Source organism: Aquarana catesbeiana, linkage group LG09 (assembly GCF_042186555.1).
Source record: "Aquarana catesbeiana isolate 2022-GZ linkage group LG09, ASM4218655v1, whole genome shotgun sequence".
NCBI lineage: Eukaryota > Metazoa > Chordata > Amphibia > Anura > Ranidae > Aquarana > Aquarana catesbeiana.
This window is the reverse complement of record NC_133332.1, coordinates 236,988,411-237,009,014: the sequence shown is the minus strand read 5'-3', so window position 1 is coordinate 237,009,014 and position 20,604 is coordinate 236,988,411. Positions and strand designations below refer to the sequence as shown.

General features: G+C 48.5%; 1 protein-coding gene across 2 annotated transcripts in view; it reads right to left on the bottom strand.

Moving 5' to 3' along the window:
* The window catches only part of LOC141108403 (histo-blood group ABO system transferase-like), a 270,783-nt gene that overhangs the window by 97,805 nt on the left and 152,374 nt on the right, over positions 1 to 20,604 (bottom strand). The window contains exon 1 of one of the 2 annotated variants that reach the window (XM_073599991.1): positions 14,673 to 14,859. The exons of the other annotated variant lie outside the window; for it this stretch is intronic. Within the exon in view, the coding sequence (XP_073456092.1) occupies positions 14,673 to 14,701 (29 nt within the window). The 5' untranslated portion in view covers positions 14,702 to 14,859. Of the gene's footprint in view, positions 1 to 14,672; positions 14,860 to 20,604 lie in introns of those variants that run through there. 2 annotated transcript variants of the gene reach the window in all.

Genomic DNA, 20,604 nt, shown 5'->3' with positions numbered 1-20,604 from the left:
CCTTAAGGGAAGGTGCCAATACGGTTTTAGTTGCATCTGAAGAGGGGATGAAAACCAAGGCCTTTTGGGCCAGAAGTGAGTGATTAGGTCACTGTTGTATCCTTCTTGATTTTTGCTTTGACCCGAGGGATAAGCTGAAATGGGGGAATGCGTAACAGAGGTGAAATTTCCAACTCTGTGCCAGAGCATCCACTCTCAGTGATGACTCGTTCCTGTTCAAAGAGAAGAAACGAGACACTTGCGAGTTTTCCTGGGTCGCAAAGAGATCCACTCTTAGGCGCCCCCCCTTGTTCACGATCAATTGGAAGACCTCTGGATTCAATTGCCACTCCACTTCTAATACCTGGTTCCTGCTGAGGAAGTCCGCTACCCTGTTTAGGGTCCCCTTTAAGTGGACCACGGACAAGGATAGAGTATGGAGCTCTGCCCAACTTAGAATGTTTCTTGCTAGGTTTTGCAGAACTCTGCTTCTGGTTCCCCCATGTCTGTTTATGTAGGCTGCCGCCGTGGCGTTGTCTGACAGGATCAGAGTATGCTGTCCCTGGACTTCTTTTGCAATGGTCAATAAGGCTATTTCTATAGCTTTTAGTTCCCTCCAATTTGAGGAACTCCGTGCATCTTTTGTGGACCACAAGCCCTGGGCCCACCGACCGTTCATATGAGCCCCCCAACCCCAGGAACTGGCATCGGTTGTTAACCTTACCTGGGTTGGGAAGGACCATAACAGACCCTCTGAACATCTTGTCTGGTTCTTCCACCACCAAAGACTCCTTTTCACCGATGTAGGGATCTTCACTAGTAAATCCTGCTGGTGATTCCAGGTTTTTAACAGGAAACTTTGCAGAGGTCTGAAATGGAGCTTTGCCCACTGGACGGCCGGTATGGAAGAGGTCAGGGTTCCTAAAGCTGACATGACCTTCCTGATGGACAGAATTTGATTGGACTGTAGCAGTGACACCACTTGTACCAACTTTTTCTGTTTTTCCTCTGGAAGAAAAATTTTTTGCTCCAAAGAGTTGATACGGAAACCCAGGAATAATACTTCCTGTGAAGGAATCATATTTGATTTTTGAAGGTTTAAGATCCACCCAATGGACTCTAGGTGAACACAGGCTCTGAGCAAGTTTTCTTGAAGACCTTCTCTGGTTTGAGCAAAAAAAAAGCAGATCGTCCAGATATGGAATAACTGAGATTCCGTCTGGATGCAGAGGCGCCAATGCTTGGGCCATTATTTTCGTGGACACTCTTGGGGATGATGACAGACCAAACGGGAGTGCTCTGAATTGCAGATGTACCACCTTCTTCCTTTCTTTCAGTGCTAACCTCAGATATTTCTGTGACCTGGCGGCAATAGGAATGTGGAGGTAGGCATCTTGTAAAATCTATTGATGCCATGTAGCACCCTTGATACAGGAGGTTTCTTACTGAAAAAATGGAATCCATCTAAAACCTTCTGTACTCTACTGATTTGTTCAGCATTTTGAGATTCAGGATGAGGCGGAACTTTCCTGAAGGTTTCTGAAGGAGGAATACATGCGAGTAGAAACCCTGGAAGAACTCCCCTGTCGGGACCGGAACAATTACTTTCTGGCTTTTCAGTTCCTGAATTAGGGACTTCATGGCGAAAGCCTTGATCGGATCCCTTGGGACGTTTGTCATCAAGAATCTTTTTGGAGGTTCTTTCGTGAATTCTATCACATACCCCTGGGAGAGCGTATTTACAATAAACTGGTTTGAAGTGATGGCTCTCCACTGAGGAAGAAACTCTTGTAGTCTTCCCCCGACCTTGAGGGAGTCATTGCAATTTTCCTGAGGTCGCAGGAGGATTGAAGAGCACTCCACTCCTACCATTGGGCTTCTGAGAAGACCATGGCTTCTTCTTGCCCTGCGTTTTTCCTTCCTGCTGCCCTTTTTGGGGCCGAAAAAAACGCTTACGGGTTTGCACCCGTTTCTTCTTGACCAGAAACAACTTCTTATCTGCCATATGGTCAAGAATGGACTCTAGCTCCGAACCAAATAACAGATCACCTGCAAAAGGAATACTACACAGTCTATTTTTAGATGCAGCATCCCCTGGCCAAGTCTTCAGCCATAAGGCCCTCCTAGCAGAATTAGTTAAAGCTGCTGACCTGGCTGACATGCGGATAGATTCTGCAGAAGCATCCGCAATATATGATATTGCTGCAGACAGAGTTGTAAAGGAGTCTAGAATCTCCTGTTTTGAGGAATCCGCTGTAACATAGGCCTTCAGCTGGTTAACCCAGTGATCTAAATTCCTTGCAACACAGGTTGTTGCCATTGCCAGTTTTAGATTGTTCGTCACCAATTGCCAGGTTCTTTTAAGAAGCAGGTCCATCCTTTTATTCATGGGCTCCTTCAGAGTGCCCATATCCTCAAAGGCGAGGTCCGTAGACTTTGAGACCTGAGAAAAGGCTGAGTCCAATTTTGGAACCTTGTTCCATATAGAATCAGGATTCTCCTCAAATGGAAATCTTTTCTTATGAGCCCGGGATAAGAATGGCTTTTTCTCAGGTTCCAGCCACTCTTTTTTAATCATATCAGTGATAACTGAATGGACTGGAAAAGAATGGCCTTTTGAATCTCCTAAACCAGCATGCATGCGGTCATGCAGGGAGAGTTTCTTCTTTTCCTCTTCTATCCCCAAAGTGGCATGGATTACTTTCAGGAGTCCTCCAACCTCCTCTAGCGACATTTTGTACTTAGAAGCGGTATCTGTTTCAATTTCCTCCTTCTCAGAATCTGTTTCATCTGGAGGGAGGGAAACAGACCCTTGGGAAGTGTCCTGGGATATCGGACCCCCTAAAATTATTTGAGAGCCGCCTCGAGGTTCTGAAGATGGCTGCGGAACTGAAGGATCTCTTGAGGGACCTGGTTCCTCTCTTAGGTTTGACCTAAAAGCTTGAAAGATGGCCCGGAGATTATCCTTTATGGTTGTAACCAAATCGCCACACATGGATGGAGACTCCTCCCTGACTAGATTTGCAATGCAATCTGCACAAAGTGTTTTCGTCCAAACATCGCTTAATTTCTCTTTGCAGACAGGGCACCTTTTGTTGACTGGTTGGGCAGAACCTTTGGCCTGGACAAATAGAAAAGAGACAAGGAACCACGCTTAACAGGTTGCTACACAGCACAGATAAGACACCCAGGTGCACTAGGGAAGATAACATCTTACTTTCATGTGCCCAGCAAGCCACCACCACCACCTAAAATCCCCTGTTGCTGGGCAGATATGCTAACACTAGCCACTGCAACATACATTCCCAGGGAGATGGGGGGTGGGGGGAGGGGGGTGAGTAACCCCCCACAGGAGAAAACGTCCCAGAGTAATAGAGGACACAGTCCCTTACCTTAGCCTTGCGCCCTTATCCACTGCATTGCTATCCATAGCTGTCTGCGGACGCGTGGCAAAACAAACGGTTCCAGATTCGAAAACGCTGCTGCGCTGACCTGGAACCGGAATTAAGGCACCAGGTGACCCTGCCCTCTCCCTCTGTGCTTTGCGGCCGGAAATGACACGCACGCCAACCCGGAAGTGCTGCTTCTTCCTATACAGGACATGGCTGAGGCGCTCCTCTGCCACCAGAAACATGGCAGCCGCCACAGTTTATCCCGCAATGCAGCTCATCCAGCAGGGAACGGAGGACAACTGCCTGTCTGGGAAAAACGTGAAGCAACCCCCCCAGGCGTACAGGCTCTCCCCAAGCACGGAAGAGGGAGAGGGAGCCCACGGGACCGTCCATCGGAAGGTAAGTGGGAGGATCACTCTCCCAGCAAAAAAAACTCAATAGGTGAGAACCTGTCTCCCCCAGGAAAGCCCTGAGAGATCATGGCACCCACCAGAGGTGTTCCTCCAGCTGGAGGAAACACAAAAAACTGACGAGGCAACGTGGAGGACTCCAATTAAAGACTTAATTGAGGAGATGTTTCCTGTGGGAGGAGGAGCCATGATCTCTCGGGTGCTGGCCTGAAAGACGTTTTGGAAAAACACGTTTGAAAAATTGCTGCTCAAATACTGTGTAACAAAAAGTTGCACCGATCGCCATTTTATTCCATAGGGTGTCTGCTGAAACATTATATATAATATTTGAGGGTTCGAAGTAATTTTATAGCAAAAACATGATGATTTTTACATGTAGGAGAGAAGTGTCAGAATTGACCTGGGTGGCAAGAGGTTAATTACCATAAATAAGTAATATACACATAATTATTATATATTGTTTTTAAGGTAATTTACTATATTTTCAAAAACTGAACTCAAGCAGGTGGCTTAACAGACAAATTACTGAAGTTTAAAGCTATAACTTCCAACCAGTAATTTCATAGTAAATAAATAATAAATTATTATGTTATAACATATAGCATAATAATATATGATTTAGCTTGATTAAAACAGTACCTTTGCAACAGCAGCAGATTCTCATTCTCCCTCTTAACTGTGTGAGAAAAACATGGGATTGTTGGTAAATCTTATACCCATAAACCCATGTTTTTTCCTTCTAATTAAGAGGGCTGGGCTGGAAGGGAGTATGTGTCTTTTAGACACATGTTCCCTTCTATGACACATTTTTATTGGACAGGTTGTTCCAATTGTGCTTTACCATTGGTCCAAGACTCCAAGCTGTCCATTGAGCTCAGTGCCTCTGACAAGAAGTGAGGAGAGGCACTGTGAGCTCATCCTCTCAGTCTGCTGCAAACAGAGTGTGCCAGCTTGTATTTAAACTGGCTGTATGTAGCTTCTGACAGGCTGTGTAAGGAGCCATGTATCTCTGGAACCATAGGTCCTAGGAGCCCAGTGGTGGGGTAGGTCTTCGGCTACCTACCCCCATTTGGGATCTCTACGACCCTTAAAACTTGCAACAGTCAGCAGAGGTGATGGTGTATATGACCTCAGGGGGGCATGATATACATATGAATGCCGCCTCTATTTATACATATCAATGCAACCGATCCGCAGCTATTTAAATATTAATGCCGCCGCTATTTACATATCAATGCATTTACATGTAAACACAGGGTCTGCAGTTGAGTCATCTGTACACGGCAATAGGGCAGAGCTGGGCAGCATTAGTAACAGAACTTCATACTGAGATATCGGGACACAGCATGGCACTAAAACTTCAAGGGATAAGGGAATTTAAACTGGCATAGTTGGCAAGTATGATGCAGCTGCTTTGGGCCCCACAACAATGATGGTGCCCAGGGCAGCTGCCCCTTTCGTCCTGCCTTAAAGACAACCCTGGGCAGGCATAGGGGGAACATGGGGAGGAGGCGGAGTAGACCTAGCCTACCTCTTCTCCCATTCTGCAGGCTGTAAAGCAGGTGGGTGAGCTATCAGGCCGAAGAGCCGGTGGGCAGGATAGTGGAGGTGGGGGGATTGTGCTGCTGGGCACTGGGCAGGGGGATTATTGGAGTCAAGTCCCGAAACTTGTTCTAGCACTGGGCTCTGCTGTAGGTTCAGCCCAGATTCATGGGACACTAGGATTTACTTGAGATCCTGGGACTGTCCCAGCGAACCTGGCACAGTTGGGAGGAAAGATAACTTATAAGCCATCTTCCCTTAGCATCTCCTCTTTCCTCTCCCTGGGAGCAGCACAGTGTTGGGACCCATCTCCCTGTATACTAGATCCGTAGAATTCTGCTCTATCAAACCAAGATTAACGAGGTGATTTTCTGTAGTATACCAGTCTCTCTTTCTATGTCCCACTCTATAGCTCTGTCCAGCCGGACATACTCCCAGATGTTACTCTCCTTCTTCCAGGGTCATTAGCACTCACTTCACAGGGCTCTGGCCTGCCCCCCTAGGTTCTATGTATCCCACTCATGACTCACTTTACATCATATCAGAGACAGGACAACTGCACCTACTGAATACTATACATTTCTCCACGCAGAGCAGGACCCTTGCAGTAGTTGACTACATATGCATAGCTCTAGGCTGTTTGGCTCCCATGCAGGGGCGTAACTAGAGATCACAGGGCCCCATAGCAAAATGTTGTATGGGCCCCCCTGCAAACAGCCCCCTCCACAAAAAAATGAATGAATGCCATTGAACAACAGATTACCACACCCATGTGGCACAGTACCCAGGCAACAGCTTATATTAATTTCAAACAACAAAATATGCAGTATACTGTATGCAGCCCCTGAAGGACACACATTGCTGACCTCCATGCCTTCTAACCAATTTCTGTTCTTGATTAAACTTATGTGTAAATACAAATAGGGGAGAAATAAGACAGCAATGATGAACCCAGGGGCGGATTCAGAGTCTAGTCTCGGGAGGGGCACTGCCAGAAAATACGTTTTTTTGGGGGGCAATTTATCGGGGCAATAGCTGATGTTGGCGCTTCAATCATCACGGCACCATGGTTGTTGTGGTGTCAGGATGATTGAAACACATTATTTCTATTATTACATGGTTATATAAAATGAAATAGTTTAACTCACCATAATGCAGAATCAGTGGAGGCCCAGAGTGTGTCACTTGCCACTGTTGCCTGCCACCAGATGCAGATTGTAACTTGTCACACATTGCAGATTGTCACTTGCCACGTCACCTGCCACAAATTGTGGATTGTCACTTGCTACAAGTTGCTGATTGTCCACTTGCCACATCACCTGCCACAAGCTGCGGATTGTCCACTTGCCACGTCACCTACCACACATTGCAGATTGTCCACTTGCCACGTCACCTGCCACACATTGCGGATTGTCACTTGCCACGTCACCTGCCACACGTTGCAAATTGTCCACATGCCCCAACTCACTAGGCTTCACCCAGCACTAGCTTATACACTGAGCAACACACACTGGCCTTTTATTGTGGCCAGCCTAAGGCACACCTGTGCAATAATCATGTTGTCTAATTAGCATCAGTATATACTACACCTGTGAGGTAGATGGATTATCTCGGCAAAATAGAAGTGCTCACTAATGCAGATTTAGACAGATTTGTGAACAATATTTGAGAGAAATAGGCCTTTTGTGTACATAGAAAAAGTTGTAGATCTTTGCGTTCAGCTCATGATAAATAGGGGCAAACACAAAAGTGTTGCATTTATAATTTTTCTCAGTGTATATGGGCACTATCTCTGCCCATCACATCACTATGGGAAGGTTCTCTCTAAAAGGGGCCCAACATCTAATTACATAATTCTCCTTTCCAGACTATTTTGGGAACAGAGACACCTGGTGGATGATAAGCTGACTGCACCTGCCTACAGGTGTCCTGTATTTAAAATCCTGAAGGGGATAAAGAGGAACTGCAGTCTGCTCACATAATTTGTAATAAAAACATCTTTGCCATTGTGAAGCTTCCTTCCAACCACTTTGCATATTATTTCATATATACTGTAATTCTGTACTTGCCAAATATGCTGCAGAAATCTCCCTCCACTAAATCTGGCTGCATCCATTTTAACTGTGGGCAGCTGAAGCTGCTGGCTGTTCACTTCCTGGATTTGCACAGACACACACCTCCAGCTCTGCAGCTCTAATTGGCCCTCTTATGGCTCATCACCCCTCCCTTCCTGGCAAACTCTCACAAGAGAGAGAAAGAGCTGTGCATGATGTCATGAGCCTGGGCTAATGACCAGACAAGAAACAGGAATTGGGCTGTATAAGGTATTTACTGGCAGAAAAAAAATGTTTTACTATCCAAAGTTTAAAACAATAAGAGCAGAAGATTTAATAGATGGAAAGATGAAAAAATGACTGAAGGTTCACTTTAAGCTTATGCAGGGCTAACTCTCCTCACTTCCAGCAGCCAAACAGAGAGGCAAAGAAGCAAAAAGGGGAGTAAGTGGGGGCGTGGCCTGGACAGCGAAGTGAGAGGACGTGAAAGACCGGAGCTCCGCTTGTGGTAATCCTTATACCCCCATCCTGCACCAAAACGGGCTACATTTTATATCCAACTTGCGGGAACCACCAGCGCAGGCAAGCCAGATCATGTCCCCTCCAAAAAAGGAACACCGCTGCCTCCTCTTCCTTAGAAAGATACCGGAGGACGGAGCGGGACACAGAGTAGCAAGATGGCGCCGCGCCAACAGCACACGCGGCCCCTCACACAGATCCAGCAGCAGATGGAACGGCTAAGGTACTTGAGGCTATGTCACTCTGCCAATCCACCCTGACGACCAAAATAGAGGAAGTAAAGGTGGAAATCTCATTAATCAGGCATGATATGACTAAACTGAGGGAGTGGGTTACTGAAGCTGAAACCAGGATAGGGCGGGCAGAAGACACACTATACCCTTTACAGCATTCCTATGAGGATCTGCAGAGACAGCTGCAGCAACCTGCACAGAAACATGATGACCTTGAGAACCGGTCCCGTAGGTCCAATCTGCGCTTTATTGGGCTGCCTGAGGGCTCGAGGGGGGAACAGACCCCGCCACCTTCCTTGAGCAGCTCCTGATCACTGCATATGGCAGAGACGCCTTCTCTGCTACTTTTGTGGTGGAGAGGGCCCACCGTATGCCAGCACGCCGCCCACCTGAAGGAGCACCACCTCGCACCTTTATAGCAAAACTGCTACATTTTAAAGACCGTGATGCGGTACTTCGAATGGCAAGGATTAAAGGCAACATCCCTTTCCAGGCCGGATCTATCTCGGCATTTCCAGACTTCTCTGCTGAGGTGCAGAGGCAATGAGCGCGGTTCACGAAAGTCAAACGCCGCTTAAGAGCCCATCACATCAAATATGCAATGTTATTTCCAGCCCGCCTTCGGGTGGTCGGAGAGGACAGGGTGCACTTTTGAGGACCCTACCCTGGCTTCGGAGTGGCTAGATCAACAAGATGCTGCAAGAAATCGCCCAGCCTGACCTTCTTCTCGCTCTACTAACATTGTAAGTGCCTGATCTTAAACCTCTAAGTTAACTTTCTACCTGTGCTCATCATCTTTATTTTCTTTTACTATATATGGCCCAAACATGCAATATCTATACTTGGACAACCGTGTTCTGTGCCTGCAACGCCTATGGCCCTTGGCCTGCACACCATTAGAACCTCCCCTTTTTGTCCAATTTTGTCAGGATTTGAAGTCCGCCATTATGATCCTCTAACTTACAGAGTGCTTGGAAGCCCGCACACCCGTCTTACATGGCGCTATTACCAGATGGGTCACACAGAGGCCACTTCACTACCGGGGACATTACATCATTATGAACAAGGAACTATTCGTTTCCCACTTCACCCCAACTATCAGAGTCAGGCGTATTCTTCTACTGCCACTACAGCACTATGGACTCCAACCTACTTGGTGCCAATATGCTAAGACTTTATGCCACGGCGGAGCATAGGCCCAGGCTTATGCGACATACCTACGTTCGTGAGTTACAGAGGTCACACGTTCTCCATTGCTGGATTTACCTCCAGAATTTGTTCGCACCCAAAGGGTACCAGTTACACCACCACCGACGCTGCCAAATAGGCTCCTGCCGGTGGCGTTATGTTCAAAAGTGCAGTATCTCATTTTTGTTTGCTAAATGCTGTTAATGCATTGTAACTGCACTAGTTTTGGGTTACATGCCCCAGTCAAGTTTGGGAGAATGAGGACAGGGAGGGGGGTAGAGGGAAATGTTAAGTTTAGGAACATGTCCAATGATACACTATGTTTTAATGCGTTATTGCACAATTGTTGTCCTTCGGGAAAGGTGACAGAACTATTTTTATTTCAGTGCGGAGTGTGGTGGTAGGTGTGCCCACGTAATGGTCCTCGTTTATCTTTTCATTACCTGTTGCTGAACCAGTATGGCTAACATAAAATTTCTTTCCTGGAACATCCGGGGGATCCGGGATAAAATTAAACGCACAGCAATATTCAATAATCTTAAATCGTATAGAGCGGATATCATAGTTCTTGTGGAGACTCACGCTACAGGTCAACTTCAGCTTGCGTTGAAGCGCCCCTGGATTGGCTGGGCATTTCATGCCACTCACACTCCGTATTCACGTGGAATTTCGATCCTAATAGCTAAAACAACCCCATTTGCAATTATCTCAGTACGCACCGACCCACAGGGGAGATATATTTTTTTGCACTGCACACTAAATGGTCTACAATACTTAATAATGGCATATTATATCCCCCCTCCATATAAGTCTACTTTAATCACTAAGGGACTGCTATATATGGCACAACACGCCAACATCCAATGTATTTGGCTAGGGGATTTCAATATGGTTCTTAACCCTCATAAGGACAGATTGCAACTACAGCAAAACACCCATCACCCCGTCACCACTAGATTTGGGTGTACACTAGCAGAATTCTCGCTAACCGACACATGGAGGTACAAGCATCCAGACACCATGGCTTATTCCTGCTTCTCGGCGACGCACTCCACCATGTCCCGAATTGATCTCATCTTAATATCAGACACCCTAATTCCACTATTAACCGACTCAGGTTACCATACGAGATCTCTTTCCGACCACGCCCCATGTTGGGCCACACTACAACTAGCCTCAAACATAGGACCTCGAACCTGGCGCCTACACCCCTTTTGGCTAGCAACACTAAAAGACCAAGAGGACATACACAGGGAGTGGCAATTTTACTTTAATACTAATAGGGACACGGCCCCGGCAGGCATGGTATGGGAGACATTCAAACTTCACGCACGCACCATTTTATCTTCTAGAATAAACAGAGTCCAAACCTATTCCAAAGCTCTTTTACATCAGGCCACTGACAAATTAGATTTGATTACTAGGGAGTTCCAAAATGACCCTACACAGGAAAAAGCGTCTGCACTCAAACTTCAAATCCGTCTTGTAGACCAGCTGCAGTTTGAAAAAGCTAAGCAAAAACTTTTCTTTGTGTGACAACGGGTTTTTGAGCAGGGGGAACATGTGGGTAAATTGTTGGCATATCTTGCCCATCAAGATACGAGCCCACCAGTAGTGGTTACGCTTTCGGGCCCCAACAACGTCACATACTCAGACCCTCCAGCGGTTGCAAAAGCTTTTCAGACATACTATGCTGATCTATACTCCTCTAAGGTGCAGATCACCGCACAAGAAACCCAGGCCTTTCTCCAAGACATCCCCTTTCCCCAACTATCAGAATCCCAACTTACAGACCTAGAGGCCCCTCGTACGACAGACGAAATAGCACTCGCCATAGCATCCTTTGCACCAGCTAAAGCACCAGGCGGGGACGGTTTACCACTTGACTTTTACGCAGCCTACTCAGAAATACTTATCCCCGAATTACTGACACTTTACAATCATATATTTGAGTCTGGGTCCCTTCCTGAGTCCCTTCGCCAGGCAGTAATTATAGTGATTCCCAAACCAGGCAAAGATCCCCACCACATAGAATCCTACCGCCCAATCTCGCTCCTTCAAGCGGACATTAAAATACTAGCCAAAATATTGGCCATGCGCCTCAATCACAGTATTCTCTCCTTAATTCATCCGGATCAGACGGGGTTCATGCCTGGCAAGAACACAGCCATGAACCTACGGTGATTATACATGAACACTGAGGCGTAGCACGAGAATACGGGAGATAGGGCGGTGGTGGCGTTAGACGCCGCAAAAGCTTTCGATTCGGTGGAGTGGGGGTACTTGTGGGAATGCCTTAGGGGATTCGGTTTTGGGCCCAACTTTATTAAATGGGTAAAATTGCTATATTACTCCCCCTCAGCTAGAGTGGTATTGAATGGGTACACATCTGACCCCTTTCCTCTGGGCTGGGGAACCCGGCAGGGATGTCCGCTGTCTCCCCTGCTTTATGCCCTGGCGATGGAACCCCTTGCCATCTCCCTTAGGCTAAATCCTAACGTACGAGGGCTAAACATGGGATCCGTGACAGAAAAACTAAGCTTATACGCAGACGATATGCTCCTATATCTTGAGGACACTGGTCCTTCCCTCCAAAAAGTCCTTGAGATCATTGGTGACTTTGGGAAGCACTCGGGATTGAGCATGAATTGGTCCAAATCACAGACTCTCCCTCTTGACCTCTCACCCCCATCCTCCGGTGCGGCCTCCCTCCCGCTACAAAGAGTCGCATCTATCAAATATCTGGGTGTAACAATTACAAGAGATCCCCTTGAATATATATAGCCAATAATATTGAACCACTTTTCCCCTACTTGAAATCCCGCACACAATCCTGGGCAAGACTTCCCTTAGGGGTAATGGGGAGAATTAATTTATTTAAAATGATACTTCTGCCAAAATTTCTTTATATGTTTTGGAACTCCCCGGTATTAATCCCGCTAAAGCTTTTTAAAAAGATGGACCAAATTATCAATTCTTTCATATGGGGATCCAATAGGCACAAACTGGCTTGGAACACGATTAAAAACCCTACCTCGTCGGGAGGAGCGGCCATACCAGACTTATACACCTACTACATAGCTGCACAGCTCTCGCATTTCTATCATATTCACAAGACTGACGAAATTAGATACCAAGCACTGGTATGTAAAAGGCTAAATAACGATATGCACTCTCCACTACAAGTCCTATTTAGGAAAGGGAGCAGGAAACAGACAAGAGAAGGACAACACTCACTGCTGCTTCAGCATCGCCACATATGGGAGAAAGCGATTAAAATGACCAGCGCTGATCTTCTGCACTCACACACACCCCCTTTGGCACAATCCCCTTTTGGGGGAACTGATGTCCTTACCTGGGGCCACTAGGTGGGCAGCTAAGGGGATAGTGTTCCTTTTTCAGATCATCACTTTATTTGGTGTAAGACACTTCCAAACACTTTGTGAAGAATTTGACCTCCCCCCCCCACATGCAATTCAGCTACTTGCAACTGAAACATGCGCTCCAGACTCAGTTCACGAATGGTTTTCCTAATCCCCAAATGATCCCATTAGTAGATGTAATCACAGGGTCCAATCCAGAAAAACTTATACCTACTCTTTACACCACGCTACGTAATCGAACAACTGCCAGAATAATGGACACAGCAAGAATCAGATGGGAGGCAGACCTAGGCCAAATAGACAACACTGATTGGGAAGGTATACTGGAAAATGTACGGAAAACCTCACCTAAAGTATCTGAACGTCTCACTCAATTACAGTATACATAATTCATAAGTCCTATCTTACGCCTGCCAGAATAGCCAAATTTTCCTCAAACCAAAATTTAAACTGCCCAAGATGCTCAAGTACCCCATGCTCCTTTTTTCACCTAATCTGGTTATGCCCAGTGATCAGAGGCGTAACTATAACCTTCAGGGCCCCAGTGCCCTGAAGTGACCCGCACTATGATGGGGGGGGGGGGTATTGTGAAAGGATGAGGGGGTATTTTGACAGGAGGGGGCAGTGTGACCAAAGAAGGGTATCTGGAAAGTGTGACCAGAGGGGGGAGTGTGATAAGAGGGGGCACTGTGAAAAAAGGGGGGCAGTGTGACAAGAAGGGGCAGTACGATGGGGGCAGTGTGACAGGAGGGGGCAGTATGACAGGGAGATATTGTGACAAGAGGGGGGCAGTGTGACAGGAAAAGGATACCTGGGAAGTATTACAAGAGGGGGGCAGTGTAATGAGGGAGCACTGTGAAAGGAGGGGGACTGTTTAACAAGAGGGGGGTAGTGTGACAGGAGGGGGGTAAATATGACAGAAGGGGGCAGTGTGACGAGGGGGCAGTGTGACGAGGGGGCAGAATGATGGAGGGGCAGTGTTACAGGAGGGGGCAGTATGACAGGAATGTATTGTGCCAAGGGGGCAGTGTGACAGGGGACAGTGAGACAGGTGGGGGCAGTATGATGGGGAAATAGTATGACGTGGGCAGTGTGATAAAAGAGGGGCTATGTGGCAGGTGGGTGGCCAGTGTGAGAGGGGACAGGTGAGGGCCAGTGTGAGGGGGACAGGTGGGGGGGCAGTGTGAGAGGGGACAGGTGGGGGGGCAGTGTGAGAGGGGACAGTGTGTGGGGGGGCAGTGTGAGAGAGGACAGGTGGGGGCCAGTGTGAGAGGGGACAGGTGGGGGGGCAGTGTGAGAGGGGACAGTGTGTGGGGGGGGCAGTGTGAGAGGGGACAGGTGGGGGCCAGTGTGAGAGGGGACAGGTGGGGGCCAGTGTGAGAGGGGACAGGTGGGGGGGCAGTGTGAGAGGGGACAGGTAGGGGCCAGTGTGAGATGGGACAGGTAGGGGCCAGTGTGAGAGGGGACAGTGTGTGTGGGGGCAGTGTGAGAGGGGACAGTGTGTGGGGGGTGGGGGGGCAGTGTGAGAGGGGACAGGTGGGGGCCGTGTGAGAGGGGACAGGTGGGGGCCGTGTGAGAGGGGACAGGTGGGGCAGTGTGAGAGGGGACAGGTGGGGCAGTGTGAGAGGGGACAGGTGGGGGGGCAGTGTGAGAGGGGACAGGTGGGGGGGGCAGTGTGAGAGGGGACAGGTGGGGGGGCAGTGTGAGAGGGGATAGGTGGGGGGGCAGTGTGAGAGGGGACAGGTGGGGGGGCAGTGTGAGAGGGGACAGGTGGGGGGGCAGTGTGAGAGGGGACAGTGTGTGGGGGGCAGTGTGAGAGGGGACAGGTGGGGGGGCAGTGTGAGTGGGGACAGTGTGTGGGGGGGCAGTGTGAGAGGGGACAGTGTGTGGGGGGGCAGTGTGAGACGGGACAGTGTGTGTGGGGACAGTGTGAGAGGGGACAGGTGGGTGGCCAGTGTTGTGCTTTACTTACATGAGAAGCACATATGGAAGAAGCAGCATGCTTCCTTGTGATGTCCGCAGGATGTCCCTCCAGGCAGCACAGTTCACTTCCCGAATATCATTGTATCCAATGGAGAGGGGAGGGGCCTCTGACCCGAGCGTGTATCAGCAAGACTCAGAGTGTACAAGCAGAGGGACAAACTTGTGCACTCAATCTGGTGTCTGCTCGGGTCAGAGGCCCCTCCCCTCTCCATTGTACTCACTGATATTCGGGAAGTGAACTGTGTGCTGCCTGGAGGGACATCACATAGCTGCCGATCGCCCCCTTACGCCCCCCTCTCCTGTATAGTTAGATGCCAGCCAGGGGAGGTGCAGCGTCTTGGGGCCCCCCCACACTGGCAGAATTCCAGGGCCCAGTCGCAAGTGCGACTGTTTCGACCCTGGAAATTCCGCCAGTGATACAAGACTACTGGGCACAGATTGTAAAGTTCCTCCATGATCATATGGGTTCACCAATACAACTAGACCCCAGACCATGCCTACTGGGCCTACTTCCAGACACCATGGCCAGGCCCATGGCTACACTTCTTAGTGAAACACTATTTAGTGCTAGAAAATTAATCGCCAAACATTGGATGAGAACCACCTTTCCCACTATCCAGGATTGGTTGAGGGATGTAAATGTGTCCTTGCCATATAAAAAAGTATTATATAGACATAGAGGATGCCCAAAAAAATATCATAAAATACAGAGCAAACGGCTAGATAATACCAATACTTGTTCGACATGATTAACAGTGGATAGTTGTAAGACTGGGGAGGATGATGTATTTAGAGTCATAAGAACTCAACCTGGGGAAATGCCTAGCTTGACATAATAACACAACGCAAATGGTTAATCTAGAAACTGTAATCAAGCTATATACATGCTTACATTTCTATAGATATATAAATATAGCGTCAAAAATGTATGCTTGAATATAAACAATGTTCGTCACTTTCATGATCACTGTATGACATGTATCTCATCTGTATGGTGTTCTTGACAACAATAAACATGTTCTTTGGTTAAAAAAAAAAAAAAGGGGAGTAAGTGTAAATGCTAAAGTCAGCATTACAGTGAATCTGCATGGGCAAAGCACAGGCTCATTTTAATGGTGAGATTTATACTGATTGCAGCTGAGTAGGGATGAGCCGAACACCCCCCGGTTCGGTTCGCACCAGAACCTGCGAACGGACCGAAAGTTCGCACGAACGTTAGAACCCCATTGACGTCTATGGGACTCGAACGTTCGAAATCAAAAGTGCTCATTTTAAAGGCTAATTTGCATGGTATTGTCCTAAAAAGGTTTTGGGGACCCGGGTCCTACCCCAGGGGACATGTATCAATGCAAAAAAAACTTTTAAAAACGGCCGTTTTTTCGGGAGCAGTGATTTTAATGATGCTTAAAGTAAAAAAAAAAAAAGTGAAATATTCCTTTAAATATCGTACCTGGGGTGTGTCTATAGTAGGCCTGTAAAGTGGCTCGTGTTTCCCGTGTTTAGAACAGTCCCTGCACCAAATGTCATTTTTAAAGGAAAAAATCTCATTTAAAACTGCTTGCGGGTTTAATGTCATGTCGGGTCATGGCAATATGGATGAAAATCAGTGAGACAAACGGCATGGGTACCCCCCAGTCCATTACCAGGCCCTTTGGGTCTTGTATGGATATTAAGGGGAACCCCGCACCCAAATTAAAATAAGGAAAGGCCCTATATACTCTGAACAGCAGTATACAGGCGGTGCAAACAAGACAGGGACTGTAGGTTTGTTGTTAAGTAGAATCTCTTTGTAATTTTGAACGGGTAAATTTTTAAAGCGTTTAGCTCCAGCCAAAAAATCTTTTTTAAGCTTTTTGGAAAACATAGGGAAGGGTTATCACCCCTGTGACATTTGTTTTGCTGTCTTTCCTCCTCTTCAGAAGATTTCACCTCTTTTTGTCCCAATGAAAAATGTTTTTTGAAAATTTGGGTTTTTTGTGGAACAAGGATTGGAAAGCATCAGTGGAAAGGAGAAATTGTTTTCCCATATTAACTCTTACAGGAGAGAATTTCCCTTCCTAGGGGTAGATTTCATCTCACTTCCTGTTGTCTCCTTCCGTTTGCAAGTAGGAGTCGTTTGTAAGTTAGATGTTTGAAAGTAGGGTCCTGCCCTATATACTCAGCAGAAATTTGGGCCTTAGGTGTTGCTGTGGCCACAACACTGTAAGCCCTCACAGGGCCCTGCTGTGAAATATTAGATCAAGAATTGTAATTACATGCACCTGTTGAACAGGAGCTGAAAAATTAGGCCTTAGGCACTGGTGCTGGTGCCACAACACTGCAACCCCTCACAGACACTCTAGTTGGAACGCAGGAACGAGCCCTGCTGCAAAGTATTGCATCAAAAATTGTAATTACACGCCCCTGTTAGCCAGGGGCAGAAAAATTGGGCCTTAGGCACTGGTGCTGGTGCCACAACACTGCAACCCCTCACAGACACTCTAGTTGGAACGCAGGAACGAGCCCTGCTGCAAAGTATTGCATCAAAAATTGTAATTACACGCCCCTGTTAGACAGGGGCAGAAAAATTGGGCCTTAGGCACTGGTGCTGGTGCCACAACACTGCAACCCCTCACAGACACTCTAGTTGGAATGCAGGAATGAGCCCTGCTGCAAAGTATTACATCAAAAATTGTAATTAACACGCCCCTGTTAAACAGGGGCTGAAAAATTGTGCCTTAGGCACTGGTGGTGGCGCCCAGAACCAAAAATGTTCTTACAAGCTATCAGCGTGATGATTGAGGAGGAAGAGGATAATTACTCAGGGATAGTCACTCAGCATCAGCATAGGCAGTCTTTGAAGGGATCTGAGATTTCAAAAAAAATTATTCGGTTACATCAGCATCAGGTGCTTGGTAGCTGGTGGTGATCCAAGACTCATTCATTTTTATGAAGGTCAGCCGATCGACCGAGTCGGTGGACAGACGCACCCTGTGATCGGTTACCACGCCTCCAGCAGCACTGAATGTGCGTTCCGAAAGAACGCTGGATGCAGGACAGGCCAGTAGCTCAATTGCATACTGTGCAAGCTCTGGCCAGTGATCCATCCTCAAGACCCAGTAACCCAGAGGATTTTCGGTGGGAAAGGTGTCCAAGTCTGATCTTGCCCCTAGGTATTCCTGCACCATGTAAAACAGACGCTGGCGATGGTTGCTGGAACCGATCATACCTTGGGGCTGCGGACGGCCACCTTCTCCACCGCTCCTTCTTTGACTGACCGAAGCCTCAGCAACACGTTGTCCAGAAACAGGAGTTTGTAACCTCCCAGTCTCTGGGAACGCATTGCACAGACCTTTCTGCAAGGCCTCCCGAAGATGTTTCATCCTCTGCTCCCTCTGCGATGGCAAGATAAGGTCCACAACCTTACTCTTGTAACGTGGATCAAGGAGGGTTGCCAGCCAGTATTGGTCCTTCTCCTTGATACCACGAATACGAGGATCCTTACGCAGGCTTTGCAGGATCAGGGAGGCCATGCAGCGTAGGTTTGCTGAGGCATTCGGTCCGGAGTCCTCTGGGTCACTAAGGACGACAACGTCTGCAGCCACCTTCTCCCAGCCACGTACAAGTCCATGTGTTTCTTGGGACTGATCCCTTAAAGACTGCTGCTGATGCTGAGTGCCAGGCTCCACCTCCATACTGACACAATCTTCCTCCTCCTCCTCCTCGTCCTCTTCCTGTGTGATCGGCGGGCACGCAGGAACACTGTCTGGATAAAGGGGGCCTTGAGAGCTAAGGAAGTCCTCCTCTTCCTGCCTCTGTTCTGCCTCAAGTGCCCTGTCCATTATTCCACGCAGCGTGTGCTCCAACAGGTGGACAAGGGGGACAGTGTCACTGATGCATGCACTGTCACTGCTCACCATCCTCGTGGCCTCCTCGAATGGTGACAGGACAGTGCATGCATCCCTGATCATGGCCCACTGGCGTGGGGAAAAAAAAACAAGCTCCCCTGACCCTGTCCTGGTGCCATAGTCGCACAGGTACTCATTGATGGCCCTCTGCTGCGTGTGCAGCCGCTGCAGCATGGCCAACGTTGAGTTCCACCTGGTGGGCATGTCACAGATTAGGCGGTTCTTGGGCAGGTTAAACTCCTTTTGGAGGTCCGTCAGCCGAGCACTGGCATTATATGACCGGCGGAAATGCACACAGACTTTCCTGGCCTGCCACAGGACATCCTGTAAGCCCGGGTACCTGCCCAAGAACCGCTGCACCACCAAGTTAAGGACGTGAGCCAAACAGGGCACATGGGTCATTTGTCCCTGTCGGAGGGCAGAGAGGAGGTTGGTGCCATTGTCGCAAACCACCATTCCTGCCTTAAGTTGGCGTGGCGTCAACCACCTCTGAACCTGCCCCTGCAGAGCTGACAGAACCTCTGCCCCAGTGTGGCTCCTGTCCCCCAAGCACACCAGCTCAAGCACCGCATGGCATCTTTTGGCCTGCGTACTTGCGTAGCCCCTTGAACGACTACGGAGCACCGCTGGTTCAGAGGAAGAGGCCATAGAGGAAGAAGAAGAGCAGGGGGTGAAGGAGAGAGGTGTGTCACAATCAGCATTTTGGAGGCGTGGTGGCGGAACAACCTCCAACACTACTGCACCTTGTCCTGCATCCTTCCCAGCTGCCAGCAGAGTCACTCAATGTGCCGTGAAACTTAGGTAACGTCCCTGTCCATGCCTGCTGGACCATGAGTCAGCGGTAATATGCACCTTACCGCTGACCGCCCTGTCCAGCGAGGCATGGACATTGCCTTCCACATGCCGGTAGAGAGCCGGAATCGCCTTCCGTGAGAAAAAGTGGCGTTTGGGTACCTGCCACTGAGGAACCGCACATTCCACAAACTCACGGAAGGGGGCAGAGTCTACCAACTGAAAAGGCAGCAGTTGCAGTGCTAGCAATTTTGCCAAGCTAGCATTCAACCGCTGGGCATGTGGATGGCTGGGAGCAAACTTCTTTCGGCGGTGCAGCAGCTGGGGCAGGGAAATTTGCCTGGTACAATCTGACGTTGGTGTACCAAAAGCAGATTGCCCACAAGTACTTGGCTGCGACACACCTAATTCTACACCTTCATTCCTCTCACTGCAGGTCTCAGAGAGGACTGGAGGTCTAGTGGGGTTGGAAATCTCAGCTGATGAGGAGCAAGGAGAGATCCTCTTTGTTCTTTGGTGTGGGTCTTTTAGATACGCTTGCCAACGAACTGCATGGCAGGTCAACATATGTCTGGTCAAGCATGTGGTACCCAAGCGGGAGATGTTTTGGCCACGTGAGATACGCTTGAGACATATGTTGCAAATAGCAGCGGTGCGATCTGATGCACTCGTCTCAAAAAAGGCCCACACCAAAGAACTTTTTGAATAACGCGCAGAGACTGCAGCGCCCTGCACATGTGGAGCTTTGGGGTGTGATGCAGTCAATGTGCTGCCCTTAGGCTGGCCCCTGGAGGGCATCCTGCCTCGTTGGTGATGTGCCGCCTCCTCCTCCTCCTCCTCTCTCCTATCAGGCACCCACGTTGAGTCAGTGACCTCATCATCCCCTCCCTCCTCATCACTGGAGCAAACCTGGCAGTATGCTGCAGCAGGGGGAGCATGACTGCCAGATTGCTGTCCTTCTTGGGCACCCCCTCTGTCCGTGCTCATGTTACTGCCTTCATCAAGCTCAGTATCATCATCAGAGCCTTCCAAACGCTGGGCATCCTCCTGGAGCATGTACCCAACACTGTGGTCAAACAGTTCGAGGGAATCCTCATGAGGACATGGTGGAGCTAGGGAAGGAGTTACTGATGACATTGAGCTGAGGGAAGAGGCCGCTGCTTTGCCAGACAAAGCACCCTGGGCATGGGTGAGAGAGGATGAGGAGGATGAGGACGGCTTGGTCATCCACTCGACCAAGTC